Here is a 24131-nt window from a genome sequence, read left to right as displayed (position 1 = left end):
AGAGATGTAGAGATAAAAATTCTAACTGTACAGAACGAGGGCCAGCTCAAGATACTGTGCTGCCTGAAGCAAAGGACAAGATGGCACCCTCTCCCATTCTATGTATAGAAGCCAGCTGGGCTGGCAAGTCAAACTTATCTGAATATTGGACATGGGTCAGTGTCCTCCACGAAGGCATAGGACAGGCTGTGTGCCACTCGCAGCTTCATCCTCCAACAGATATATCAGGAAGAATGACTGGGCTGGCTACTTACCCCGTGCACAGACCAGCTTGCATGCACCACCTGAGGCAGCTGCCTCACTTGTCTTATACCAAGGCTGGCCCTATGCTGAATTTGGCATGCAAAGTTTTTTCCTCACTCTTGCAACACTGTGACACAAAAGCAACAAGCTCCACCCCCCCCCAAAAAAACCACACAACTATTGAAGGTACAGGAGTCTTACAGTCAACTACATCTGTTCGCCTGACCAACTTGCCCTCTAGCCTGTCAGCTGCTTCATTAATAAACATGGTAAAATATAAGAGGAAATCTACATAAAACTGCTCATAGTCACAGTCATTTTATTTATAAACTACAATTTCCACAAATGCATCTATATTCACAGCAAATGTATATACAAAAAAGAAGTCCAAATGCAGTAGAATAACAACAATGCATAATAAAAAGTATACTTATTGCTACAACAGAACAATAAAAAATACCAGCAATTAACATGCACCAACATTTAAGGAAATGTAAAGCTCACCAATAGGAAAAAAAATACCTTCACATCCAAAAATTTGACCCAAAGCTGATGACACCAGTAAGTATCCAGCACCCGCAAAAAGCCTAAATTCCCCTTGAAATTCAAACGGAAGTAGCTTCCTTAAGAAGGGTAGGGCAGTGCTTCTCACATTTTAGGTGTGGGGGTTTCACCTTGACCCAAGCTGAAACCTAGAAGTCAGGAATCAGCCATGAATTTATTTCTTGAGAAGAAGAGACTGCAACTTTTTCTATGTTGGCAAGCTTTGGTCCAACAAGACAAACTTTAAAAATCCAATCATTTCCTTTCTTTTTGTTTTCTTACTAGTTAAACCCAGAAAAAGTTTGAAAACTGGAGAAGTTCAAATGTTCCCACCACCTCCCTTGAGAAAGGCAAAATGAAGCAACAAAGTATAATTGGAAATATATTGCATGGATAACTTTTTTTAAAAAAATAAAGGATATAGGTGAAATCAAACAAACCCACAAAAAAATCCTGGGAAATGCAGTACAATTGGTATTTAATGAATCTAGAGATGAACAAATTAAATCTACAGTCCGCGATCAAGAATGAAAGCTAAAGCAGTAGCAGAGCTCTGTTCCAGTGAGCAGGCAGCCTCTGAAAAATGGAGATTAACAGCACAATCATGTGCATGGAAATAAGTCCCCCTGTGTTCAGTGGAGCTTACTCTCTGGTAAGCGTGCATGACATCTGCAGTCTAGCTTATTGAAAAATAAGCCAGCTATAGTTTATTCATTCATTTTATTTAAAAAAAAAATTTTTAAAGAAAACTTTACCAATTAATGCAGCCTTCATCAACCTGATACCTTCCAGATGTTTTGGACTACAACTTCCACCAGCCCCACCAAGCATAGTGTTGGTTGAGGTTGATGGGAGTTTTAGTCCAAAACATCAGGACAACACTACCAGGTTGGTGAAGGCTGACTTAATAAAAATCTGTATTTGGAAAAAATTTTTTAGCACAGATAAAACTGAACAGTGTGTGAAACAGAATTAAAAATTAAGAGTCGAAGTCCAGAAAGGCTTGGGTAGAGATATGTGTTTTTAAGAGCTTAAAAGATCATTCCTGCCTCCCGGATTGCCCAAGGGAGGGTATTCCAGAGATTGGGTGCCATCACTGAGAAGGCCCACTTCTGTGGGTGTAAATCTGCTGGGTGTGGAGCAACCAGCAGGGTCCCCTTAGAAGATCTTGGTTAGGTCCCTACCTGGGGAGGTGGTCTGCTGGTCCAAAGTTGTTTAAGGCCATAAATGTCAGCAACAGAACCTTGAACTACTTTTGGTAGCTAACAGTGTTTCTGAGAAGGTGGTATCCCATTGTATGGCCTGGTCTTAGCAACCAGTTAGGTCAGATACCTGCTGAACCTAGGTACCAAACCTCTTGTGCATTAGGTCCTATGCATAACTTCATTTTGCACAAGTTTCCACAAGTCTTTATTTTTTGCACTGAGATGCAGAAGTAGAAATATCTGCACGCATATCCTCCATGACGATGAGCCAGACCTTTGGGCCATCAAGCTCAGCATTGTCCCTACGGACCGGCAGTGGATTTCCAGCGTTCCCAGACAGGAAACTTCCCCAGGCCTACCTGGAGGTGCTGAGAATTTGAACCTGGGACCTTCTGCCTATAAAGCAGGTTCTCCATCACTGTCATGTCTGTGTCATGCACTTAAACCACTTTCAAACCTGTTTCACCCTCATGGCTCACACAGGAAAACATCCAAGTTGCCTTACACTGAGTCAGATCATTGGTCCATCGAGCTCAGCACTGCTTACACTGGTAGCAGGTCTTCAGGGTCGCAGGTAAGAGCCTCTCCCAGTCCTGCCTGCAGATGCTGGGGATGGAACCTGGGACTTTCTGCATGCAAGGCAGATAGAAAGAAATTTCCTGCTACTTTTGCAGCAAGGGCTTAGGCATTCAGTGAAGCCATTTAGGGCTGCCTCCATTATTAAAACAATGTCCCCCCCGGGAGCATTGCTTAGAAAAGTTTGTGCTCCTGCCATTTATTTAATTCTTATCAGGGATAATTCTTATCCAACAAGAAGCTGGAGGTGTAATTGTATAGTCCAGCCCAAATTCAGAGTGTTTCAGTTCCTCCGTTTTAAATGGAAATGTTAATGGACTGGGCTGTTTGGTGTTTGGTTGTTGTTTTTGAAGGGAGGGGTGTTGTTGCTGTTGTTTTTTAGTACCCAATTTAGATTTATGTGGAAGTTCATTTGGGTTGCGTATTTTTTAATGTTTTGTTTGTTGTTTATGGCCACTTTTGTTATGTTGTAGTTATGCATTAGTTCACATTATAAGCTGGTTTGAATTGTGGAAAAGCAGCATACAAATAAAATTATTTATGAATGTATGCATGTACGTACTTCCCTATGGCCCTTTCCCCCAAATCAAGGTTTCCAGTCAAGGTTTGCCTTGCCACGCAGCAGGGAGAAACAAGAAGGCAGATATAGACAGGGATTGGTGCAGCAAGATTTTTTTTTAAGTGTTGGCCATAGCTGTGATTGTGTGTGTGTCATTTGAGCTCCACTCCAGACAGCAGGGATTTCTTGGCCTGGCACAGTTCCCAGTTCCAAAAAACCAAGTGTCCGTGATGGGCATCTTTGGCACAGAATTCTAAACAGCTTCCCCCAAATGTTAAGGCTACAACGTTTAATCAATTAATTGGTTAGACAAGTCTAACTAAAAGCTGCCTGGTTAATCGAGCCACAGATTAGCATATTTTAATTTAAGTACTTAAAGCACACACACAACTCCCCTATGAGGAAAGGTTACAACATTTGGGGCTTTTTTCGTCAGAAAGAAAGGCGAGTAAGGGAATGATAGAAGTCTGGACCTCTCTTCTTCCTAGCCCAAGCAAACCCATATGGCAACAATGGTGTGCTAGTTTTTAGCCAATTAGAGCTTTTCGTACATAAGGGAGCATTCAGACACATCTTTGTCCAAGGTGATGCCCAAGAAGTACTTCTCAAGGGGCTGATGGCAGCTGGTCTACATGTTACACCTACCATGGGGATTGTCACCCCTCTGATGCCAGCTTCTCATCTCTTGAGCCCATCATGTAGTGAGTTCCTTCCTGCCCCAGATGGCAGACATGGCACTCTGCACAAAATACTGTATGTTCTGCTGGGAAAAGATGTTGGAAAGCTATACGATGCAAGCAGGTCACTTGCCCTATTTAATTTAGTCACACAGTCACTGTACCATGTTAAGACAGCCTATTTTTGCAGGGTAGTCCTTTTATTTCAGGCTAGCAATTAAATCTCAAAATTTCAAATGAGAGAGGTTGAGTGGTTCCCATCTATTCACTCCTACACACAAACTCATAGAGAAGCTGTTGATTCATCAGAAACCTCAAGTAGTCAACCACATAGCTGATGGTTCCTACTATTGTGGCCACCATGACATTTTCAGCTTTATTAATAGCAAGGCATACTTTAATCAGCTTTGTAACAACTAGGCCATACATTCAGGGTTCCAAGCTACACATTACTTAAAAGTGTGCTTATAAGTAGGCTTTCATCCTTAGCAAAAGCTGCTATTGGGGTTCAGATCCACATCAGCACTGCAGTACGTGGTGAGTCTAACCCTTTGTCCCATATTATTTACTCAGCAAAATTGCACCCTGGCGCTGCTGTTTGTCTCCAACAGTGCTATTTGCAGCAAATAGGACCACAGGAGAGACACTTCACTGCACAAGTATTATTTTATATATCTTTATTTTTTAAATGTATATGCTTTATTTAAATGTGCTTATTTCCTCATGGGAATCTCAGGGCTTAGTGTGAGCCAAGGCTTTAATATGGGGTGCTGTTTTCTTCTTTTTATTCAAATAATCTAGATTTTCAAGACAGCCTACAAAGAGAACCATAAAACAAATGTAAAACAGATCAGAAACATCAGAAACAACAGCAATTATCATACAAAAAATAAAAATAAAACAAAAATACAAAAAATACAAAATAAAAATACAAAAATACAAAATAAAAATACAAAAAGGTATAAGATCAGTTAATATCCTGGGCAAACCCCCCCCCCTTTAAAATGTCTAAAACATGGCTCTCCAGGCAACCCGGAGATATTTGATATCTCCGAGTCTCTCAGTTTCTGCGTAACAAGCCTAAGATACCATCTAATTTATGGATATTGTCTGCTGCGCTTATACCATGTGTCTGTTATAGTGGACAATGATTGGTCACGATTTTGGCCTTAAATGTAAATAATTCACTGCTAGTACACTTAACCATTTCCCCCAATGCTAATGCTGAATCTGCCATGTGGAGTCTCCAGCACATGTTGCCGCATTGTGACTCAGCAAGTTGCACTTTGATCAGGACATGAGAGAGTGCAACCCAGACATGTGCTGAAGGGTTCATATGACCTGTGCAGCATTCCAGCATCATTGTAAAAATGGCAACATGTCAACCAGGCCATCTGAATTCATCCTAAATCATTTGCTTCTACTGTCCATCTCATATACTGGATAAAATGGGGTTGCAATAATGTTTTATTCATTAGAGTAGAGCCCAGTGGGCAGAAAGCGTTTAGTCCTCCTAATCACTCTTAGAACTTGGGAAATGGAAAAAGAGATGCTTTAATTATTCAGAGAAAGACCCTCAGCCCAAACTGATTCTGACTTATTGACAAAATCCATCCCTTAAGACATCCAAAAATAATTTGGGGGAAGTGGCACAACTCTACGCCACTCAGAATTCTGGCCCTAATTCTGGCTGCCTTCACGGGCAGCTAATTGTGCTCAACTGTGTCCCCATATGGCCATGTGCATCAGCAGATGCATCCAGCCAGTTCAGTGGGCCCTAGATAAGCACTGTGATGTACAGACATGCACATCAATATGTGCACATATACTTGTATCAGCTGCACCTGTGGAAGCTTGCATTCACACACACGTCCTTTGCTGCCCCTGTTTCTAGTAGCTGCTGATAGACAAGGCAGGGGAAGACGGAAGAAAATGTGCACTTCTGCAAAACCTCAGGATTCCCCCAAGCCTGTTGATACCTCTCTCCTGCAAGGATAGTGCCATTTTGGCTACATATGCAACAGCATTCATAACCTGAGCATTGGAAATAGAGGGAATTGTGTACATACTTGTGCAGGAGAGAAATAACTGGGGTGGACGTTTCTTGAGAATCATGCAGTGTGATGCTCAATCTTATTCAGATGTACCTACGGGACCGCCTCTCCTGGTATGTCCCACAGAAGAACTTACGGTCTGCAAATAAAAACATCCTGAAGATCCCAGGCCACAGAGAGGTTAGGCTGGCCTCAACTAGAGCCAGGGCTTTCTTGGCCGCGGCTCCAATCTGGTGGAACGCTCTGTCACAAGAGACTAGGGCCCTGCGGACCTGACATCTTTCCGCAGGGCCTGTAAGACAGAGCTGTTCCACCAGGCCTTTGGTCAGGGCGCAGCCTGACCCCCTCCGCTGGCAATCTGCACAGAATTTTGTTTAATGGTTGCCATCAATTTGATTTTAATTAATTTTTATAATGAAAGGTTCTTAGAATGTTGGATTATTTTGATTGTTGTTAGCCACCCTGAGCCCAGCTTCGGCTGGGGAGGGTGGGGTATAAATAAAATTCATTATTTATTATTCTAAGTAATGGCATCATTAGTAAGGGCAGAGAGCGGCTGGTGTTCCTGTGGCAGCATGATCAGTTGGGTTCCCATATGGTAGTCTGCTTATCAATGCAAAGGTGATTTCCATCACTTGGCCCTCCCTCTCCAATTCATTCATTTTATTAATTGAAATCTTACAAACCCCCGTTTCCTCCAGAACTCTGAAGAAGAACAAAGTAATTTATCAGGCGAAAGAAGAACGAAGCCAACCCTGGTCTCAGTAAATCTCTACGGGGATAATTAGTGTCCATCCTTTCAACTTTCTTCACCAATTCCATCCATCACCTGCATTAGCACCACCGCTGCCATTGTCACCTAATGATCATTCATGGGGACCAAAGCTGGGATGATGTATATGGTGTGGACCGAAAGCACACTCCAGTGGTCCTCTTCTTAAGCTTTTATCAGTGAAGTAGCAAGAAGGAGACTATTGGTACAAAAAGTCTTCAGACAAACCGGGCAGAGCATTCAGGCTCTGTGCACAATGCCCAGTTTGGCCATGCTTTCCTTGACTAATTCAGTGGTTTTTTTCTGGGCATTCATCAATAACTAGCCCATCCAGGGTGTTTGTATCTTCTCACTCCTCTTGATATTTATCCCTGGTGATATTTCTAACCTCTTAAACCAGATCTTCAGTTCTTTTTGGGGTGTCATTGCAGGACACACATCACCACTATCTTTTTCTCCCTTGTTTATAGTTCTTGCATTGCTGATTATTATTAAGGAGCAAAATATTTAGAAGTGGAGGGAGGTTTTTGGTTCATCGATGACCCTATCTTGCTGAGGAACATAAGGGTTATTTTTAATAATGATGATGTCCCACCTTCCACCCAGAACCAGGACTCAAGGCAGCTCACAAAAATTAAAACAAATGTAAATAAAACACAGAAAGTTAAAAATATAGAAATGATAATATGTAAAAGGTAATTAAACTATATAAAATTAAAAAGGGCCAAGAGTGCTCTATGGACCAGAAGTATCTAGCTCTTGGTGTATATGCTTGGATCGTTTGTTCTAACAAATAGGGTACATATAATAAATATTTTTAAGCAGCACAGCTGGAATCGCAGAGTATGCAAATACATAAGGCTAGATTGGATGATACTCATCCCCTGATTCTGCCTAGCACATGGGGGGGGGGAGTGTGCCCTGCCCACAAGGGACTTCAGTCCCATTTCTACTGGCCCCATATGTACAGGTGGGGATGAAACATTCAAATATCGCTGATGTGCAGCAACATTTGGGCATTCTGCTTCTGCATGCCCATGCTGAGACAGCAGAGGTGAAGCCACTGTCCCAGGTGTGTGGGAGGAAATACGGACCCTGGCCCCCCCTTGACATAATGGCTCAAATTGGGGGAGATGCATCCTCTCATCCACCCCCTAGGTAGAACTGGATATGGGCCCTGCAAGAAAAGGAAACCATTCCTTTGTGAGCCAAGTATATCGTTTCCAGAGCCCCTCAGTGCACACAGCAGGGAAAAGAGACTCACAAATGCGGTATTGAATTTTCGAGAGCATACTTAGAGAGCAATCTGTAAATTGAAGTCGCGGAAACTGGTTCAGAAATCAATTTTTAAAAATACTGCTTTTCTGTTTCAGATCGAAATGCTAGAGCACAAATATGGAGGCCACCTGGTCTCTCGGAGGGCAGCCTGCACCATCCAGACTGCCTTCCGCCAGTACCAGCTCAGCAAAAACTTTGAGAAGATACGGAACTCGCTCCTGGAGAGTCGCATGCCCCGGCGGATTTCACTGAGGAAAGTCCGAGTCCAGAACTCTGAAAGTTTTTCTGCTGAGAAGGCCCTCGTGGAAGGCTATAACTTTGTTGGCATCCCCTTGGTGAGGTCTCCGTCTTTGCCAGCTACCATAAGCGGGGCGCTGACTGAGCTGGAGGACTCTTTCACCGAGCAAGTCCAGTCTTTGGCCAAGTCTATAGATGACGCCCTCAGCACATGGAGCCTGAAGACGATGTGTTCCCTTCAAGATGGCAGCTCCTACCAGATAAGGGAGACATTCAGCGCGATGCAGCCAAACCAAGACTTGGAAGCCGAACTGAAGGATCAAGAGAAGGAGGAAGGGCTGCTGCCAGATACGTTGCCAAAGAGCAGCAGCACCCTCATGATGGCCTTCCGGGACGTCACCGTCCAGATTGACAACAAGAACTTCTCCGTCTCCTCATCTACCTCGGTGTCTATGGCAAACTGCCTTGCCAACAACACCCAGGCGGGGGTTTCTCAAGCTGCCAAAATAGAAGAAATCCCAGAGGAAGCTGGGAAAGAGAACCAAGAGCCTCAAGCTGTCTCCGAGGGGCAGCCTGACTCCGGAATCCTTCAGAATAGTCATACGGCAACTGAGGGGAACGTCAACACCAACGGTTTGGTGGGAGGGGAAGCAGACCAAGAACAAATGATGGTGCAGAAGCTGGAGTTCGGCTCCAGCCACGAAGCTGGGCAGAACAAGGGCTCGGAGGCAGAAAATGTGGACAATTCAGAGCAACTGAGCAGCAGCAGCACCTCCACCTCGGCCAAGTCTGCCTCAGAGTTGTCTTCAAAGGAAGCCCTGCAGGCCATGATTTTGAGTCTCCCGCGGTATCACTGTGAAAACCCGGCCAGCTGCAAATCTCCTACTCTTTCCACGGACACCATGAGGAAGCGGCTCTACCGCATTGGGCTAAACCTCTTTAACATGTAAGTGGCTAATAATACTAAATCTTTTAATCTCCCGTGGCTTTCCTCAATTTGAGACAACAAAGGCTGTTGGGGAAAAATGTCTTCTTCAAGTCACATTACTTTCATGTTTAAGGGTTCGGCCACCTAAGAAACGCAGAACCTGTTTTATTTTGGGTCAGGCAGTTGCCCTGAAGCTCTGTTGCAGAGGGGGAAAGAAAGGACTCCCAAGTGCTTAGTGTCCACAGCACTTGAGAGAGTTCTCTGGCTGCTATCTAAATAGAGCTGTGTGGGAATGAGACATAAACATCCCAGTTATCATCTGCGGATTTTAAAAAAGAATTTAAAAATTACCTCAGTTTTCATGCCCTCTCCACAGAGATTTGCCACTTTTGACGTGAGCATTTTGGCTGCCATTTTTCTTTTGGCGGGCTTGGTATAATTATATACCAGGCAGCAGCAAGTTAATATCTTTCTCTCCCCTATCCCTCTCTCCTTCTTTCGCTCAGCTAAGGCAACTGTGCTGTGAAAAATAGCTGTAGGTATTGGGGGTGGGGGGTGGGGGGAGGGAACCAGGCACAGCAGCCGGGAAACTGGAGTCAGGGGAGGTCAAAAACATTACATGTTGGACTCGGTTTTTGAAGAGGCACTTTGGGCCTCTTCTATTGGCTCTCAGCATGATTCTCTGAACCTCAGTAATCCTTGGGGGAATATTGCAATTTGCCCTTCTATAGCTTCGTCATGCACTTTAACAGTTGGTTATTATTCCATTTGTTGGATGGTAATAGCAGATGGCGTATCTCCGGGACTGCTCATTTTATTAACTCAAACATTAATATGAATGTAGAACTTGAAATACATGCAATTTTTTTGGCATTTTTTTATTTTTATCCCACCCTTCTCCCAGGGAGCTCAAGGCAGCATATACAGGGTTTTATCCCATTTTAGCCTCACAACACTTAGGGTTAGAAAACATGACTCACCCTGGGCTAACCCATGTGCTTCATGGCTGAGTGAAGAATTGGATCGAGGACTGATGTTCTATCAATTGCACCCATATTGGCTCTCATATTTTTTTTTAAAAAACTAAGCACATTCTACCAAACTTCGGGCAGCTTCATATGAATAATAACCTTTGCCCTGCGGCTGCCATAAATCAAATTGCAGGAGGGCTGCCTTAGTGTTGTCAGCATACTCTCAGAATCATTTGCTATGTGAAGAATAGCTCTTTCGAGTGAAACAGTTTTTACTTGCCTTGAAACGAACTGAGAAGCAAGTGTCAAATGGATTTCTTAGGGGGAGATTCAGGGAGCCACCCCCAAGGCTTTGTCTCTGGTATTTACCCATTTGACACCTGAAGGCAGGATGTCTGGAGGAGGACCTCAATGGTTGCTTCAGTTAATGGGTCATATATTGGCTGGCAGTCAAGGTCAGCCAAAATTTGCAAAGCTCTGAAATCAAAGTTTAACGCTCCTAAGCTTCTTTTTTCAAGAACAAAAGATAATGGAGCACATGGTTAGCAGTTTGACTGAAAAAAGTGCTTTGGCTGGGTTGTGCCCAATATAAGTATTTGTACACACTAACCATGATAATAACGGGTTGTTTATTATAATTGCTTTGGTTTCTTTGATTGTGTCCAAAAAGGCCAATTTCATATCTTAGGTTACACCACCCACCTTTAGACTCACGCGTAGTTGGAATTATGCTGACAGCAGATTTCAGAGAAACATTTTGCTAGTTTTGCCCTTCAGATTTTTCTGTCCTCTATGTAGGTCGGTTTTCTGCCCAAGTCTTTTAGTGTACCTAAAACAGCTCTCTGAACCTCCACTCATAATTCTAAATTTATGGGAGAGAATTGCTGGAGTATTTCCTTTGACTTGAAATCATTACATGGGGAGCAGCTCTGAGATGCACAGCAGAAAGAAAATGTGTTGTTTTTGGCTTTGCTGTTTACCTGGGTGACCGCAGGGCACCTTCCTTTGCAATCAAAAGGGACATTCCAACTACTTTATTTGTTCTGTGTTTTGGCTTGCTGTGAAGACTGTTAGAAGAAAGGCTGTATTGCCACTTGAGTTGATGACATTTCTGGAAGGTAATTGGCATGGACACAGTTGCATTAGGTATGTCACAAACATTTCACCGAAAGCAAAATTCAAAGCAAAGGTGGGGCTTTCTCCAACCGATACAGCAACCTCTCAGCAGTGGCAGTGGCATGGCTTCTTTCTTAGCGGCTATGATGTCAGCAACCTCACCATCATTTTGCATCCCACACAATACTCCAGACTTTGCATTGATCCTGGGCACTGTGTGGGGGCAAGGGAGACGGAGAATACTTGGAGACTATTCTGCAATGTGGTCCTCTCTTTTTTCAGAGGGGAACCAAAACACATACTCAGAAATTTTATTAGAAAAAAACCTTTTCTGAGAAATCACAGCTTGGCTCTAAGAACTCCATACTGCACATCTGTCTGGCCCAAGTTGTGGGTGTCAAGAGCGCCACCTAAGCTGCACTACTAATTTGCTTTAGCATTCAGTCAGCTGGCCAGGCACTATAGTGTTCTGGCCTCAGAGCTGTCTACTCCACTTGAACAGTTCTTCTCTAGCATAAGGATTGCCTAGTTCTGTCTCTTTTCCTGATCTGGACCTCGGCCTGCCTTTAACCAGCCTCTGGTTTTGCCACCACTGGAACCCAACCCCTGCCTGCTTTGGGCCACACACCCACATCTGGTCCACTTGGAATGCCAGCTCCCTGGGCAGTGGAACCTGCAACCAGACCCTGCTGTTTCCTGTTTCCTTCAAGTGAGGCTGAGTTAAGGCAGGGAAAGGGAGGTGGAGGAGAGCAGAAGAACAGGCGTGAGCACGGGCACAGTTGACTTCTGCAGACTTACCATGTCCAGCCCAAGCCTGTGGTAAGTCTGGGGCCAAGCAGATAGGTGCTGTTATTCTTCCCCATGAATGAATAAGGAGGGAGGTGGCAGAATCCTAAGTGGTTCCCAAGAACAGACGTTAGAAAGACCAGAGAAGCAGCTAGTCCTGGGTAGAAAGCTAGTCTGTGTGGCTACAGACATGCCCTAGGAGTGGAGATGTTGCTGACCTATATAGCCTACCCAACTATCTACATATCTCCTGTACAGTGGTACCTCGGGTTAAGTACTTAATTCGTAGCGGAGGTCCGTTCTTAACCTGAAACTGTTCTTAACCTGAAGCACCACTTTAGCCAATGGGGCCTCCCACTGCTGCCGCATGATTTCTGTTCTCATCCTGAAGCAAAGTTCTTAACCCGAGGGTTAGCGGGTTAGCGGAGTCTGTAACCTGAAGCGTCTATAACCTGAAGCATATGTAACCCGAGGTACCACTGTACTGTGGTTTCAGCTCAGTGGCATACCGTCTACTATGTGTGCAGCAGGCCTTAATTGCTGGCATCTGTAGGCAGGACTAGAAGAAACACTGCAGAGTTGTTGCCAGTCCATGCAGATAATACTGAACTACATGACTCAATATAAAGCAACTTGCTATGTTCCTACTGGATATGCAATCTGTTCTAGCCTTATTCTTGCTGCACCTATGGACATACTTAGAACCATAGAATTGTACAGTAGGAAGGGACCCCGAGTGTCATTTAGTCCAAACCCCTGAAATGCAGGAATCCTGCCCACAGACATTCCTGGTTGGGCTCGAACCACTAGCCTGGTTAGCAGCCAGATGCACTGATCCATTGGGGGCTTGGTGCAAGATTATTATATTTGCTCATTGCCTAGCACCCATGTTACCAGAATGAAGCCAGCCAGAATACTGCATCCCTTCTGCCTCAAACTGAAGAACAACATAAACAAAAAATTGGCCCTCTTTAAAATCCAAATGGCCTACACTCAAGCAAATAACAGTTTGTGGTAAGTGCTGAGGGCTGGTGCTATTCCACACCTCCGCTCCATATGCACACGTACCTCATTTTGGACCACATTCTCAATCTGCTTTTTGCCCTGCTTTCCCCCAATGGAATTAATTACCTCTTGTGCAACACCCTCAGTGATGATAAAAAAATAATGATTTCTGGTTGCCAAATGGCTTTGATGCTGTTCCATTTCACCATTTGGCTGTGTATATGAGCCTTCAGTTACAGAAAATGCTCCCCGCAGAACAACAACTGTTATTGCTACCACTAATAAATGCCGGGATGCTTGGTTACATAAACCTTCCTGACAGGATTTAATAACACCAGTGGCTTACCTACAGCGTTATATAACCGCTGCCCAATACAAAATTGGGTCTATGTGGCCCAAGAGGTCTTCTGCATGGCCTTGTTCTCCATGTCTTCAATCATGCAACTCCCCCGTGAGCAATTATTGAGTAATATTCTGAATTGTGACAGCCTCCCGCAAATTGATTGAATGCATTTGTGACTCTGCACTTCAAGCGGCAACACATTCCAGAGCGAGTGGGTGGAATTCCTGGAATGGAGAAAGCCTCATTATGCAGTGTTGCTATAATAGCGGTGTTTGTGTAGGCGGCCATTTCCGTAGGTGGAAGGGAAAGCCAGGAGAGCTGTAGGAATCCCGCAGCACCCAGCCAAACTTGCTTAGCTCCTCAGGAAAACAGGAGGAAATATTGCCAGCTCAACCCATAAACAACACAGGCTGTGGTGTAAATCACATTGTGTAGAGCACTGAAAGTGTTTTAGGGCAATGTTACTGTGTGGTAACCTACATAGCACTTATTCCATGCGGCTATTTTATACCTGCATGCTAAGTAAATGGCGTAAGGAGCAAATTCAGCTTTAAATAACAATGAACTCAATGCTCAGAGGGCCCCCATGTGCAATGTCCTGACACACAACACGCATGCGTGATGTCAGGACGTTGTGCAACGTCGCATCAGCCCCCTCAATCCTCTGGAAAAGATGGCGCCTCTGCGCTGGAGTCTCACTGAAAGAGTTGAACCCTTTTAGAGAGTCCCAACACTTCAAACAGAATCAGTCAGATGACAGGTTAAATTTACATACTGTCCAACTTTTTCAGACTCAGGATGTGCATCTTCTGGGACACGTTTCCAAGCTAGGTACGTGACCTGCGCCTCACTTTCACACTGACAAATAGGGGTGAGGTTTTTTTGTGATGAGAGCACAACACAGCACCCCAAAATGCCCACTTTGGGTGCCGTGAGAGATCACAGCCCCCCCAAAGTGATTTTTCAGATCTACAGTGCAGCAAGAGAGACTGCGGCACCCAAAATGGCTGCTATTTTTTAAAAATGGCTGTCAGTTTGACACCTTTATATATCTGGGGTGGGCCCACGAATAAGGCCACATTTGCACCATACATTTAAAGCACCATGATGCTAATTTCTACATTCATGGCTTCTCCCAAATAATTCCAGGAGTGCTGTTTCCCTCCCAGAGCTACTGTTGCCAGAGTGCCCCCTGAAGAGGGATTGATTGTTAAACCACTCAGGGCCTTGTAGCTCTGGGTAGGGAATAGGGAACCTCCTAGCAACTTTCTGCTCCCCTAACAAACTACAGCTCCCAGAATTCTTTGGGGAAGCCATGGCTATTTAAAATGGTATCATAGTGCTTTAAATGTATGGTGCAAATGTGGCCTAACAGAAGAACAGACAACAAAAGTGGGTTCTGTGAGCAAGGGTGGAAAGACAAAAACCCACGAGCTAGTACTCAGTGGCTTGAAGATTTCACTGCCCTTTCTATGTGGGGATCATTGGTCTTGTTTAGATACTTATTTGGACATATGGACTATGTATCTTAATCTGTGCATTTAAACGAGGATTGATAGAATAATCATATTATTAGGGTCAGCTGGCAATATTTGTATTTTTTAAAATTCCCTTTTGTTAGATCTGCAAAGTAAAAAGTAAAATGAAAGTTGACACCACAGAAAGGAACTTATGTAACTGCCATTTGTGTGTCTTACTGCATATATATTCCACCTTTCTGCTAAGGAACTCTAAGGTGATTTGCAGTTTTTTTAAAAAAACAACAACACACAGCCTGCAATCTAAGTTACATAATAGCCCTATTCAGGCTTTAAAGCCCTCATGCCATTTGAATTGTGTGAAGGTAGAGTGGGGATGCGCTAATTTTGCCTCTGCTTCTTGTCCCTTCTCTGTTACCCATCCTCACCTCCTCCCTGCATGCATTTAGAAACTTGCGCGATCAGGATTCTGAATTACACGGGGAGCCTATATAAGTGCTGTGGAATTGCTAGCTGTGATGTCTTATGTTCTACCTCCATTGTATGATGCAGCAATGCTACTGAATACCAGTTGCTCGGAATCACAAATGGGTAGTAGATTCCTGTTGCACTCAGTTCCTACGTGCTGGCTCCCTACAGGTTGGTCTCTGCAAGAAGAGGATGCTGAACTAGACAAGCCTTTTTGTCTGACCCAGCGGGGCTCTTCTTGCGCTCTGATATGATACAAGAAGTGTGCTTGAGATTGCTGTGCTCTTAAGTACTGAAGGGAATAGCAAGTTGACTCTTGACTCCCTCTACTTCCCAGAAATCCAGACAAGGGGATCCAGTTCCTTATATCTCGGGGCTTCATACCAGACACGCCGATTGGAGTGGCGCATTTCCTGTTGCAGCGCAAGGGGCTCAGCCGGCAGATGATCGGGGAGTTCCTGGGGAACAGCAAGAAACAGTTCAACCGGGATGTTCTAGAGTAAGTGGCCTTTCCAGACCCCATTCTTTTACTCACCCATCATCCACAACTCCTTCTACTGGCAGCTATTCCCCCCAGCTCTCTTCCTATTATTCTTTGTTTGAAATAAATATGCATCTGCTTCTTGTTTGCATCTGGGGAGCATTGGGAATAACCCCACTGAAATCAGGCAGAGAAGCCCCCGGCATTAAGGAAGGGAAAATCTGGCTGCCTGATTTGTTTGTGTTCTGGTTTATAATACGTTAACAAATGGGAACAACTTGAGGAGGGGAGAGATGCTTAGGCTGGGAATCAAGGGACCTGGATTATCCTTCTGCAAATATCTAATGACACTTACACTCCCCAATCAGTTAGAGACTTGGGGAAATTCCTGCCCCATTGCCCACCTTCTTTACGTTGACTCAGCACTAATAAATAGCATGACCCAAGCAAGGCCAGGCAAGGTGTACAAAGAATTCAAGCAATGAGCCTAGGGCAGTTGCAGCTCAAAACACCAGATTGAGGCTACTTGGACATGCATCACTGGGGCTAAAATATCTAAAGACGTGAGATGTAAAGACAGCTTGGAGCCTGTCTTCAAACATGAGCTGTCAGATATACCAGCATATCAAACGCTTGCTGAAGACCTTCAGCCTTGCCACTCTTTGCTAGCTCCATTGCTCTCTCCCTGCTGCAACCTGCTCCAACCCTGCAATCCTGTCCTCCATTGACTTAGCCTGGGGAAAGCCAAGGACACATCCCATAGCCAGAAGTAGTGCAGGAGAGGAGAGGAACGGGCAAGTGGAGGAGGCGGTGGTGGCAAGCAGGAAGCTTCAGCCAGTGTTTGATTGGCTGGTATGTCTGCCAGTTCAGGTTTGGAGGTGGGCTCAGAGCGTTGTGAATTTTCCCCAAGCACCCTTGTTATCTTGCTCCCTTCCCAGACCCCTTTGTGCACACTTTTCCTGTTCTGTTTCAAAGGCCTTGCTCTGTGATGACATTACAGTGGGTGCCATTCAGCTAGGTTTTACTCAGTGTAAACCCATGGACATTAATGAACTTGACTAAGTTTTACTCACTGTAGACCCACTGAAAGTAATGGACCTCCATTACTTTCAGTGGGTCTACACTGAGTAAAACTTAATTGAATATGGCCCAGTATGACTTTTGTATGCAGGTCAGGCCTTCTCTGATTTGGGATTATCTAGGGTGTATTTACAGTACCAACTTAAATTACTTCTCCTCTGGGAACTATTTTTCCCATTTATGTACAGTACATACATTTATATCCCACTTTTCTTCCATCATGGGACTCCCAAGGCAGCATACATGCATTTCCCAGGCAGGCACAGGCGTCCTAATTTAAAGGTCCACTTCTTCCGGTCAAACAGCCACCAGGCTTAATTCCTTGCAACCAGTGAAATGAATATTGATCCCCCTTTGTTTTTTAATATGCTGCATGCATATCGATCTGGACATAATCAAGGGCTCATGCTCCCTCCAATGTTCTTGTGACAAGCACCACAATTAAAAGTAACTAGGGCAGAAGCAATAGGGAGAGGGATAGCTGTGTGTCTGAGGAAGCAAGGGAAAGGTCACTTCAGTCACAGGCTAGAGGACCCAGAGCCACTGGCAGGTCGCACCCCTACCAGCAGAGGTTATTGGTTACCGGCCTCAGCCGTCATCCAGAGAACAAGCATCTGCAGTAAATCTTAATTCTCCCCTCAAAGCTGGAATGGCAGTTAAACTGTCAGTTGTCCTGTGACTGCCGAAGTGAGAGGAAGGACACTTTGGCCTAGCCACTAGCTAGAGGAGCAAAAGTCACTGAATGCCAGTCATTGGGAATGACAAGTGGGTAGAGCGCTGTTGCACTCAGGGCCTAGTACTTGCAGGCTTCCCATAAGCATCTGGTTTGCCACAGTGAGAAGAGGGTGACAGACCAGATGGGCACTCAGTGCGTTCTGATGATTGCTCCTGTTCTATCCCAGCGAGAACGCCAGGAAGGAGAATATCACTTTTATGCCAGTGGGCTGTAAATGCCACTTAATAACCCTATTTGTCCTGGCAGTGTCAAACTGCTCTCCCTCCTCTTCCTTCCCCCCTCCCAGTGTGTGTGTGTGATTTTCTAGATGGTAACCGCAAAGGCCGCTCCTGTGTTTTCCTTTTTTGGCTTTTGTGCAGTGCCTCATTCATATACAGGCACTCTAGAAACCAGTCAGTCAATAAGGCCGCCTGCCTCAACTTTGCTTCCTCCACTGCTCAGACCTGCCTGAGAGTTGGGACTGGGTGCAGACTTCAAATGAATGGAAATAGATCCAAAGCAGCTTACAATTTGCTGATCAGGAGACCTCACTGCTTCCCCAGGACCAGGAATTCCAAAGCTCTCGGCTGCTTTCTTGTCTTCTTTTTCACTTCTCCCCTCTCTCTTTGCTTGTTTGGTCCTGTGTGGGGAGAGGTGGCTAGAGAGCGTGCAATAACTTGAGATGGGTGAATCTGTCCATTTTGGTTTCTTCCAGTTTCTCATCTTTGCAACCTTAAGTTCAGTTCACCCTGTTTCTACATCAGATAGCGAATTTTTTCCCCTTCCAAAAATACACAAAAAAATCCATATGCATTATTGTGTGTGCTTCTCTGGTATATTCATTTTTGTATGCAATTTGGCCTATATATGCATTTCTGCGAACAATTCCCCTCTGATACAATCAGGTTTTGTATATTATTTTCATTAATATATTCATTTGGTTTGAGAAGTGCATCACAAAATCCAGAAAAGTGTGAATTTTGAAAGCTTAGCTGTGTTTTGATGCACTTACTGGTGCAGGAAGTATGAGTTAGGTAGGTTCACATAGGGGGAAAACCCCCAGATTGAATGAATTTATCCCCATTAAGAACTGTGAGAGAGCTGCAATGAAGAAAGTACACAGCACATGGCATGCTTCAAACATGCCCATCCCATTTACCCTGCATGAGCCCTTTCTTCTCGATGCATTCACTGTCGATGGACAGGCTTCCTTAAGAGCAACACTATATGGTTTCACATACACACATTTCCCCTGCTCCAGTAGCCAAAGTGAGGGCTGCACTTACTCCCAGAAAGAGCCTCTATTATGATCAAAAATTAATCATAACTCACAGAAAAAGAGGGCCTTTCAGATGTGTCTGTTGAGATGCTTATCTCCAGTCATCCAACAGAACTGCTTTCCATGCAAGCTATCCACCAGCACTGCTGGAAGGCTTTGGTTTTTCTTTTGCACAGTAAACCCAAAGAAACTGGCTGTTTGAGCCTGTAGTTACTCCAGCTGCATGTGATAATGTGATAGTGGTGGTTTCTCATTGCAAATGCACACAGTTCCAAATCCACCACGGTTCTTCCCCTGCACTCCCCAGTTTGAAATTATTTGTAATTGCATCATCTTCCTGTGCCTGTCTAGCTTCAGTCTTGTATGAACATCGCCTGAAATGTGTACTGGAAGAATTGATCCAGCTAGTGCAGCCCTGCTAGATTAATCAAATCAAATGAGTGAATGATAGAATCCCTTTTAGAGAAGCTGTGAAACTCTCCATCGTGTGCCCCTGAGAAGACTGACCTCCCAACGGTCATAATAAGCCCCTGGCTTATCTCCGATGTTCTAATATAGTAAAGAGGTTTCAAATGACTTTTGGGTGTGAATAGCTTGCTAGAAACCTGCACAGGGAACTGCACTAATAAGATTCGATTGGCTAACTTGCAAGGGAGGGGCAATAGCTCAGTAGCCAATCACATGCTTTACATGCAGAAGGACCCAAGTTCTGGCACCTCCCTGGAAAGAGGGAAAACCCTCTGCATGAGACCATGGGCAGCAGTCTGAACTGGGCTAGACGGACTAATAATCAGATGGATCTGATATAAGGCATCTTCCTGTTATTATCCTCTTCCCCCCATATTGCCAAAAATTATGAGTGCTTCCTATTGCTAAGAAAGTGGAAACAGACAACAAGGAAGCACACAACATCCTCTGCCCTCCTCCCTTCACTGGTGTATATTCCTCCCTCCACCCTTCCCTGATTTGCCTAAACTATGGCTTAAGCATTACATCTGCAGTGATGCTCGCCATGGTGAATGCAGCTAAGATGTTTCTTAATCAGTGTGTGCAAACCCTTCAGCCCTTATTGTCACAATGGGGAACCTGGTTAGCATTAAGTATGGCTAGTATCTGTGCAGTTGTAATGGCGAAACACTGAGAAAGGAGGGGGAAAACATGGCCAAAGGGGAAGGAAGGAGGGGAGCGACAGTGACCTGCACAGCCCACTCTCAATTTCTTAAGCGTGGTTGAGAGATCAGCTCCGTTATGCCTGTCCCACTGTCATTATCTCTATCCATTTGCTTTCCTCGGCCCTCCTGAGCATCCTTCTATGCCCCCGTTTTGTTCTTGTCCATCTATCTTGCCCTGATTCCGTTCACCTTTTGTTCCTTATGTTTTGTCTCAAGAATGTCATACCCTCCCCGTTCATTCATAAGCTCCGCTGGGTAAGCAGTGGATGGCTCGTTCCATGAATGGAGCTGGCAGCATCACTGAGGGTGGGCTGTTTGTTGTGCAAGTCGAAGGATTCTGGGAAGGTCAGGCACAACTGTCGTCTTCAATTTATTTCCAAGGCGAGTGTTATTTTTCTGAATGCAAGAGGCATTCTGGTGAATGGGAGCAGGTTGTTTGTTAGATTGGGGGCAGTATGCTCTGATCTATTTTCCTGGAGGGCGAACTGGTCTCCTTACTGTCCAGAGTTTGCAATTCCATTGTTTCCACTGAGAAATTGGCGGAAAGCAGCCGGTCAGACTTTCAGGAAACGGACGTGCCATCCTGCCTCTTTTGTGCAATGCGTAGTCGAGCCTTGAAGGGGGTTCGATGAATGAGCAGGTGTGTTATGTTCTTTCTCAAAGGTCACAATGACAGGAAATGCTTTCAGTTCTCCCAGAAATATATAATAGTCAAAATGTAGCAAGTAGCAGAGGGACATCAGAAGAGACTGCCGGACCAGGCCAGGGGCTCATCCAGTCCAGCATCCTGTTCTCACAGTGACGAACCAAATGCCTATGGGAAGCCAGCAAGCAGGATTTGAGAGCCGGTGTGGTGTAGTGGTTAAGAGCGGTGGACTTGTAATCTGGTGAACCGGGTTCGCTTCTCTGCTCCTCCACATGCAGCTGCTGGGTGACCTTGGGCTAGTCACACTTCTCTGAAGTCTCTCAGCCTCACTCACCTCACAGAGTGTTTGTTGTGGAGGAGGAAGGGAGAAGGAGATTGTTAGGCGCTTTGAGACTCCTTAAGGGGAGTGAAAGGTGGGATATCAAGTCCAAACTCCTCCTCCTCCTCCTCCTCTTCTTCTTCTTCTTCTTGAACACTCTCCCCTTCTGCAGTTTCTAGCAAGTGGTATTCAGAAGCATTGCTGCCTCCAACTGTTATGGCAAAGCGTAGCCATCAGAGGCAGGAGCCGTCAATTGCCCTCTCCTCCATGAATTGGTCTAATTTTCTTTTAAAGCCCTCCAGGTTAGAAGCCATCACCTCCTCCTGAAGGAGTGAGTTCCATAGTTTGACTGTGTGCAGCATGAAGAAGAAGCTCATTTGCTGTTTCCTCATCTAGCTCAGTGTTCCCGTTACTGACTGGCAGCAGCTTTCTGGGATAGGGGGTTTCCCCAGACCTACCCGGAGATGCCAGGAACTGAATCTGACATGTAAAACATGTGCTGGTGAGCTTTAGCCCTTCAACAAAGGGCAATTTGGTGACTGGCTGGCAAATCCAGGGCTTTCTCAGCAGTCTTTCTGTGAAACTCCTCACTTGTTCCAGAAAGATGGTTGAGCCTTTCCAGTTCAGGAAGGCATTTGTTGTGCCTTCGCTAGATTTCTCTTGCTTGTCCTGGTGGTTTCATTGTTTTCATTGGGCTCTGCGTGTCTTGCCTTTTGTATGGGTTTTCGTCTTTTTGTGTGTATTTAACCATAAGCTGCTGTTGCAGCCCTGCGGGTTACAAATGTGGGGTAGACAGTTTGGAAACGAATTCATAAATAATCTTGACAGGTGCAAGGAACAAGTTCCCACTTCCCCCCAAAGCATGGAGGGAATTCAGTACATCTGTGTAGGAAGGAAATGCCCTTGGCTTCGCGTGGTCATCGCCATCACAATGAAACAGCAATACATTTCTCAGTTCATCTCCTCAGTGAAACCAGCAGCCTCTGTGGTTGAATGACTGGTTGCCAGCCTTTGTTTCTTCCCCTGTGCCTTTAGCATCAGCCTGGCAGGCAGACATTAAGGAGGCAAGGCTTTTCCCTGTGCCAGGGACTGTTCAGCTTCTGCATGTGGGACTGCTGTTAAACATACAGAAGATCCATAGCTCAGAGGTAGAACATCTGCTTGGCATGCAGAAGGTCCCAGTTTCAATCTCTGTTATTCCTAGGGAATGTCACTTGAGGCTTATCCACACCTCTGCTTGCTCTGCTGCTTCCCCCTGGTTTGGTGTTGAAATGGAAACAACGGCTATGGGGTTTCCCACATATTGCTTTTCATTCCAGTTTAGCACTAAAGAGCAGGTTTCTCAAGGGGAAAGCAGCAGAGCAAAAACTAGTGACAAGGAAAAGTGTGGATGAGTCCTTACTGAAGACAATACTAAGCTGGATGGACGATTGGCATGACTCGGTATAAGGCAGCTTCCTATATTCCTTTCATCCAAATGGATCTATTTGTCAAGTGTGTCCAATAGCTGTTTTCCCTCTGTAGGTACCACTTGATGGTCTTTACTGATTTTGTCACTTGTGCAGAGATATCTTTGGGTTGGCCATGCCCACCTATTCAGTTTGGTGATGGGGAACAAGAGCAGGAGAAGGCTGTTGCCTTCAAACCCTTCATGGGGGCTTTTGGGGGGCTTCTGGTTGACCACTCCAGGAAAGAGGTAGAACACTAGAGTGGATGGACATTTGGGCTGACCCAATAGAGTTCTTCTTATGTTCAGTGTTCACCTAAGCATTCCCTTATATTCACTTAAAACACAATTTCATCTGGCAAATGTTGAAGGACATGGAGGTCTCGGCATTTTGGAGGAGCCTGGCATGAGTAATTGGGCCAGTGACTTGGTGGCCAGGTAATAATAATAATAATAATAATAATAATAATAATAATAATTTATTATTTATACCCCGCCCATCTGGCTGGGTGTCCCCAGCCACTCTGGGCGGCTTCCATAAAAACCAAAAATACAGTAAAATATCACACGTTAAAAACTTCCCTGAACAGGGCTGCCTTATCATTTTATCATTTTACGCCTTCCTGACCAAAGTTGCTACATCTGTTACTCTTCAACAAGTATTCTGAGTGAGTGAATGTTATTTTTACCTTTTATAGGACTCTTTGTGTGATTGCTGTTTTAAGGGGGAGAGAAGGGGGAAATACCAGGAAAATCCAGTCTTCCTTAAAGCATCTTGGATTCACTGGAGAAGGAAGGAGGGGGTGCAGTGGGTGTGGCACCCCCCTGGGATGCTCGCCCCACGCTCGGCTAGCCCCGCCCCTGAGTGCACACTATGTGCGCCGCTCCGGGTGCCGGAACAGCTAGCTCCACCTCTGCTTGGATTAAAGGTAAAGGTAAAGGTAAAGGGACCCCTGACCATTAGGTCCAGTAGTGGCCGACTCTGGGGTTGCGGCGCTCATCTCGCTTTATTGGCCAAGGGAGCCGGCGTACAGCTTCCGGGTCATGTGGCCAGCATGACTAAGCTGCTTCTGGCGAACCAGAGCAGCGCACGGAAACGCTGTTTACCTTCCCGCCGGAGCGGTACCTATTTATCTACTTGCACTTTGACGTGCATTCGAACTGCTAGGTTAGCAGGAGCAGGGACCGAGCAACAGGAGCTCACCCCGTTGTGGGGATTCGAACCGCCAACCTTCTGATCAGCAAGTTCTAGGCTCAGTGGTTTAACCCACAGCACCACCCGCATTCTGCTTGGATTACTTAAACTAAAAGACTAAAACAAGCTTAGCTAAGCTTCCCTTTAAGCTGCAAATGGATGTCACTCAGCTACACTCACAAACGTGAGGAAGGAAAGATAATATCTCATAAATATTTCCTCTCCTAGCATCTGTTCACATCCCAACAATTCAAACACTGTGCTCTTTTGCATCCGGTCTTCCTACCCACATTTCCCCACATTGCATATACCCATTCTTCCTAGGGGCGCAAGGTGCATTAGGGAAGGTAGATTGGTGTAAAGAGGGGGCAGCCACTGAGTTGTTTGTGACCCCACTGTGGGAACCATTGGTGAACAGGGATGTTGCCTGAGCAACGTGAGGCAAGTTCCCCTTCCCCTAGCTTGCCCTGAAGTTGTTTATTTCAGGGAGGGAAGAGGGCTGTTACTTATTAATATCTTTGTGTCTTGTGGTTTTAAGAGTTTCCACCTGGCTGCCTC

General features: G+C 45.1%; 1 protein-coding gene and 1 long non-coding RNA gene across 11 annotated transcripts in view; one reads left to right on the top strand and one right to left on the bottom strand.

The window, feature by feature from the left end:
* IQSEC3 (IQ motif and Sec7 domain ArfGEF 3) overlaps nt 1-24131 on the top strand; it is a 142936-nt gene that overhangs the window by 99031 nt on the left and 19774 nt on the right. For all 9 annotated transcript variants that reach the window (XM_083461890.1, XM_083461891.1, XM_083461897.1 and 6 more), the window contains 2 exons: nt 8003-9090; nt 15577-15738. In XM_083461890.1, coding sequence (XP_083318016.1) covers nt 8003-9090; nt 15577-15738 — 1250 coding nt within the window. The remainder of the gene's footprint in view (nt 1-8002; nt 9091-15576; nt 15739-24131) is intronic.
* Nucleotides 10656-17520, bottom strand: LOC310687234. 2 transcript variants are annotated; one of them, XR_014516309.1, is made up of 4 exons: nt 17364-17520; nt 15624-15697; nt 13297-13517; nt 10656-11372 (listed from the first exon to the last, which is right to left on the bottom strand). It is a non-coding gene; the product is annotated as an uncharacterized lncRNA (long non-coding RNA). The 2 variants fall into 2 exon arrangements; XR_014516310.1 differs by lacking the exon at nt 17364-17520 and adding an exon at nt 16996-17356 and having other exon boundaries at nt 15633-15697.

Source organism: Podarcis liolepis, assembly GCF_965112155.1.
Source record: "Podarcis liolepis genome assembly, chromosome: 10".
Classification (NCBI taxonomy): domain Eukaryota; kingdom Metazoa; phylum Chordata; class Lepidosauria; order Squamata; family Lacertidae; genus Podarcis; species Podarcis liolepis.
The sequence above is the reverse complement of the archived record's forward strand: the minus strand, read 5'-3'. Positions and strand labels throughout refer to the sequence as shown.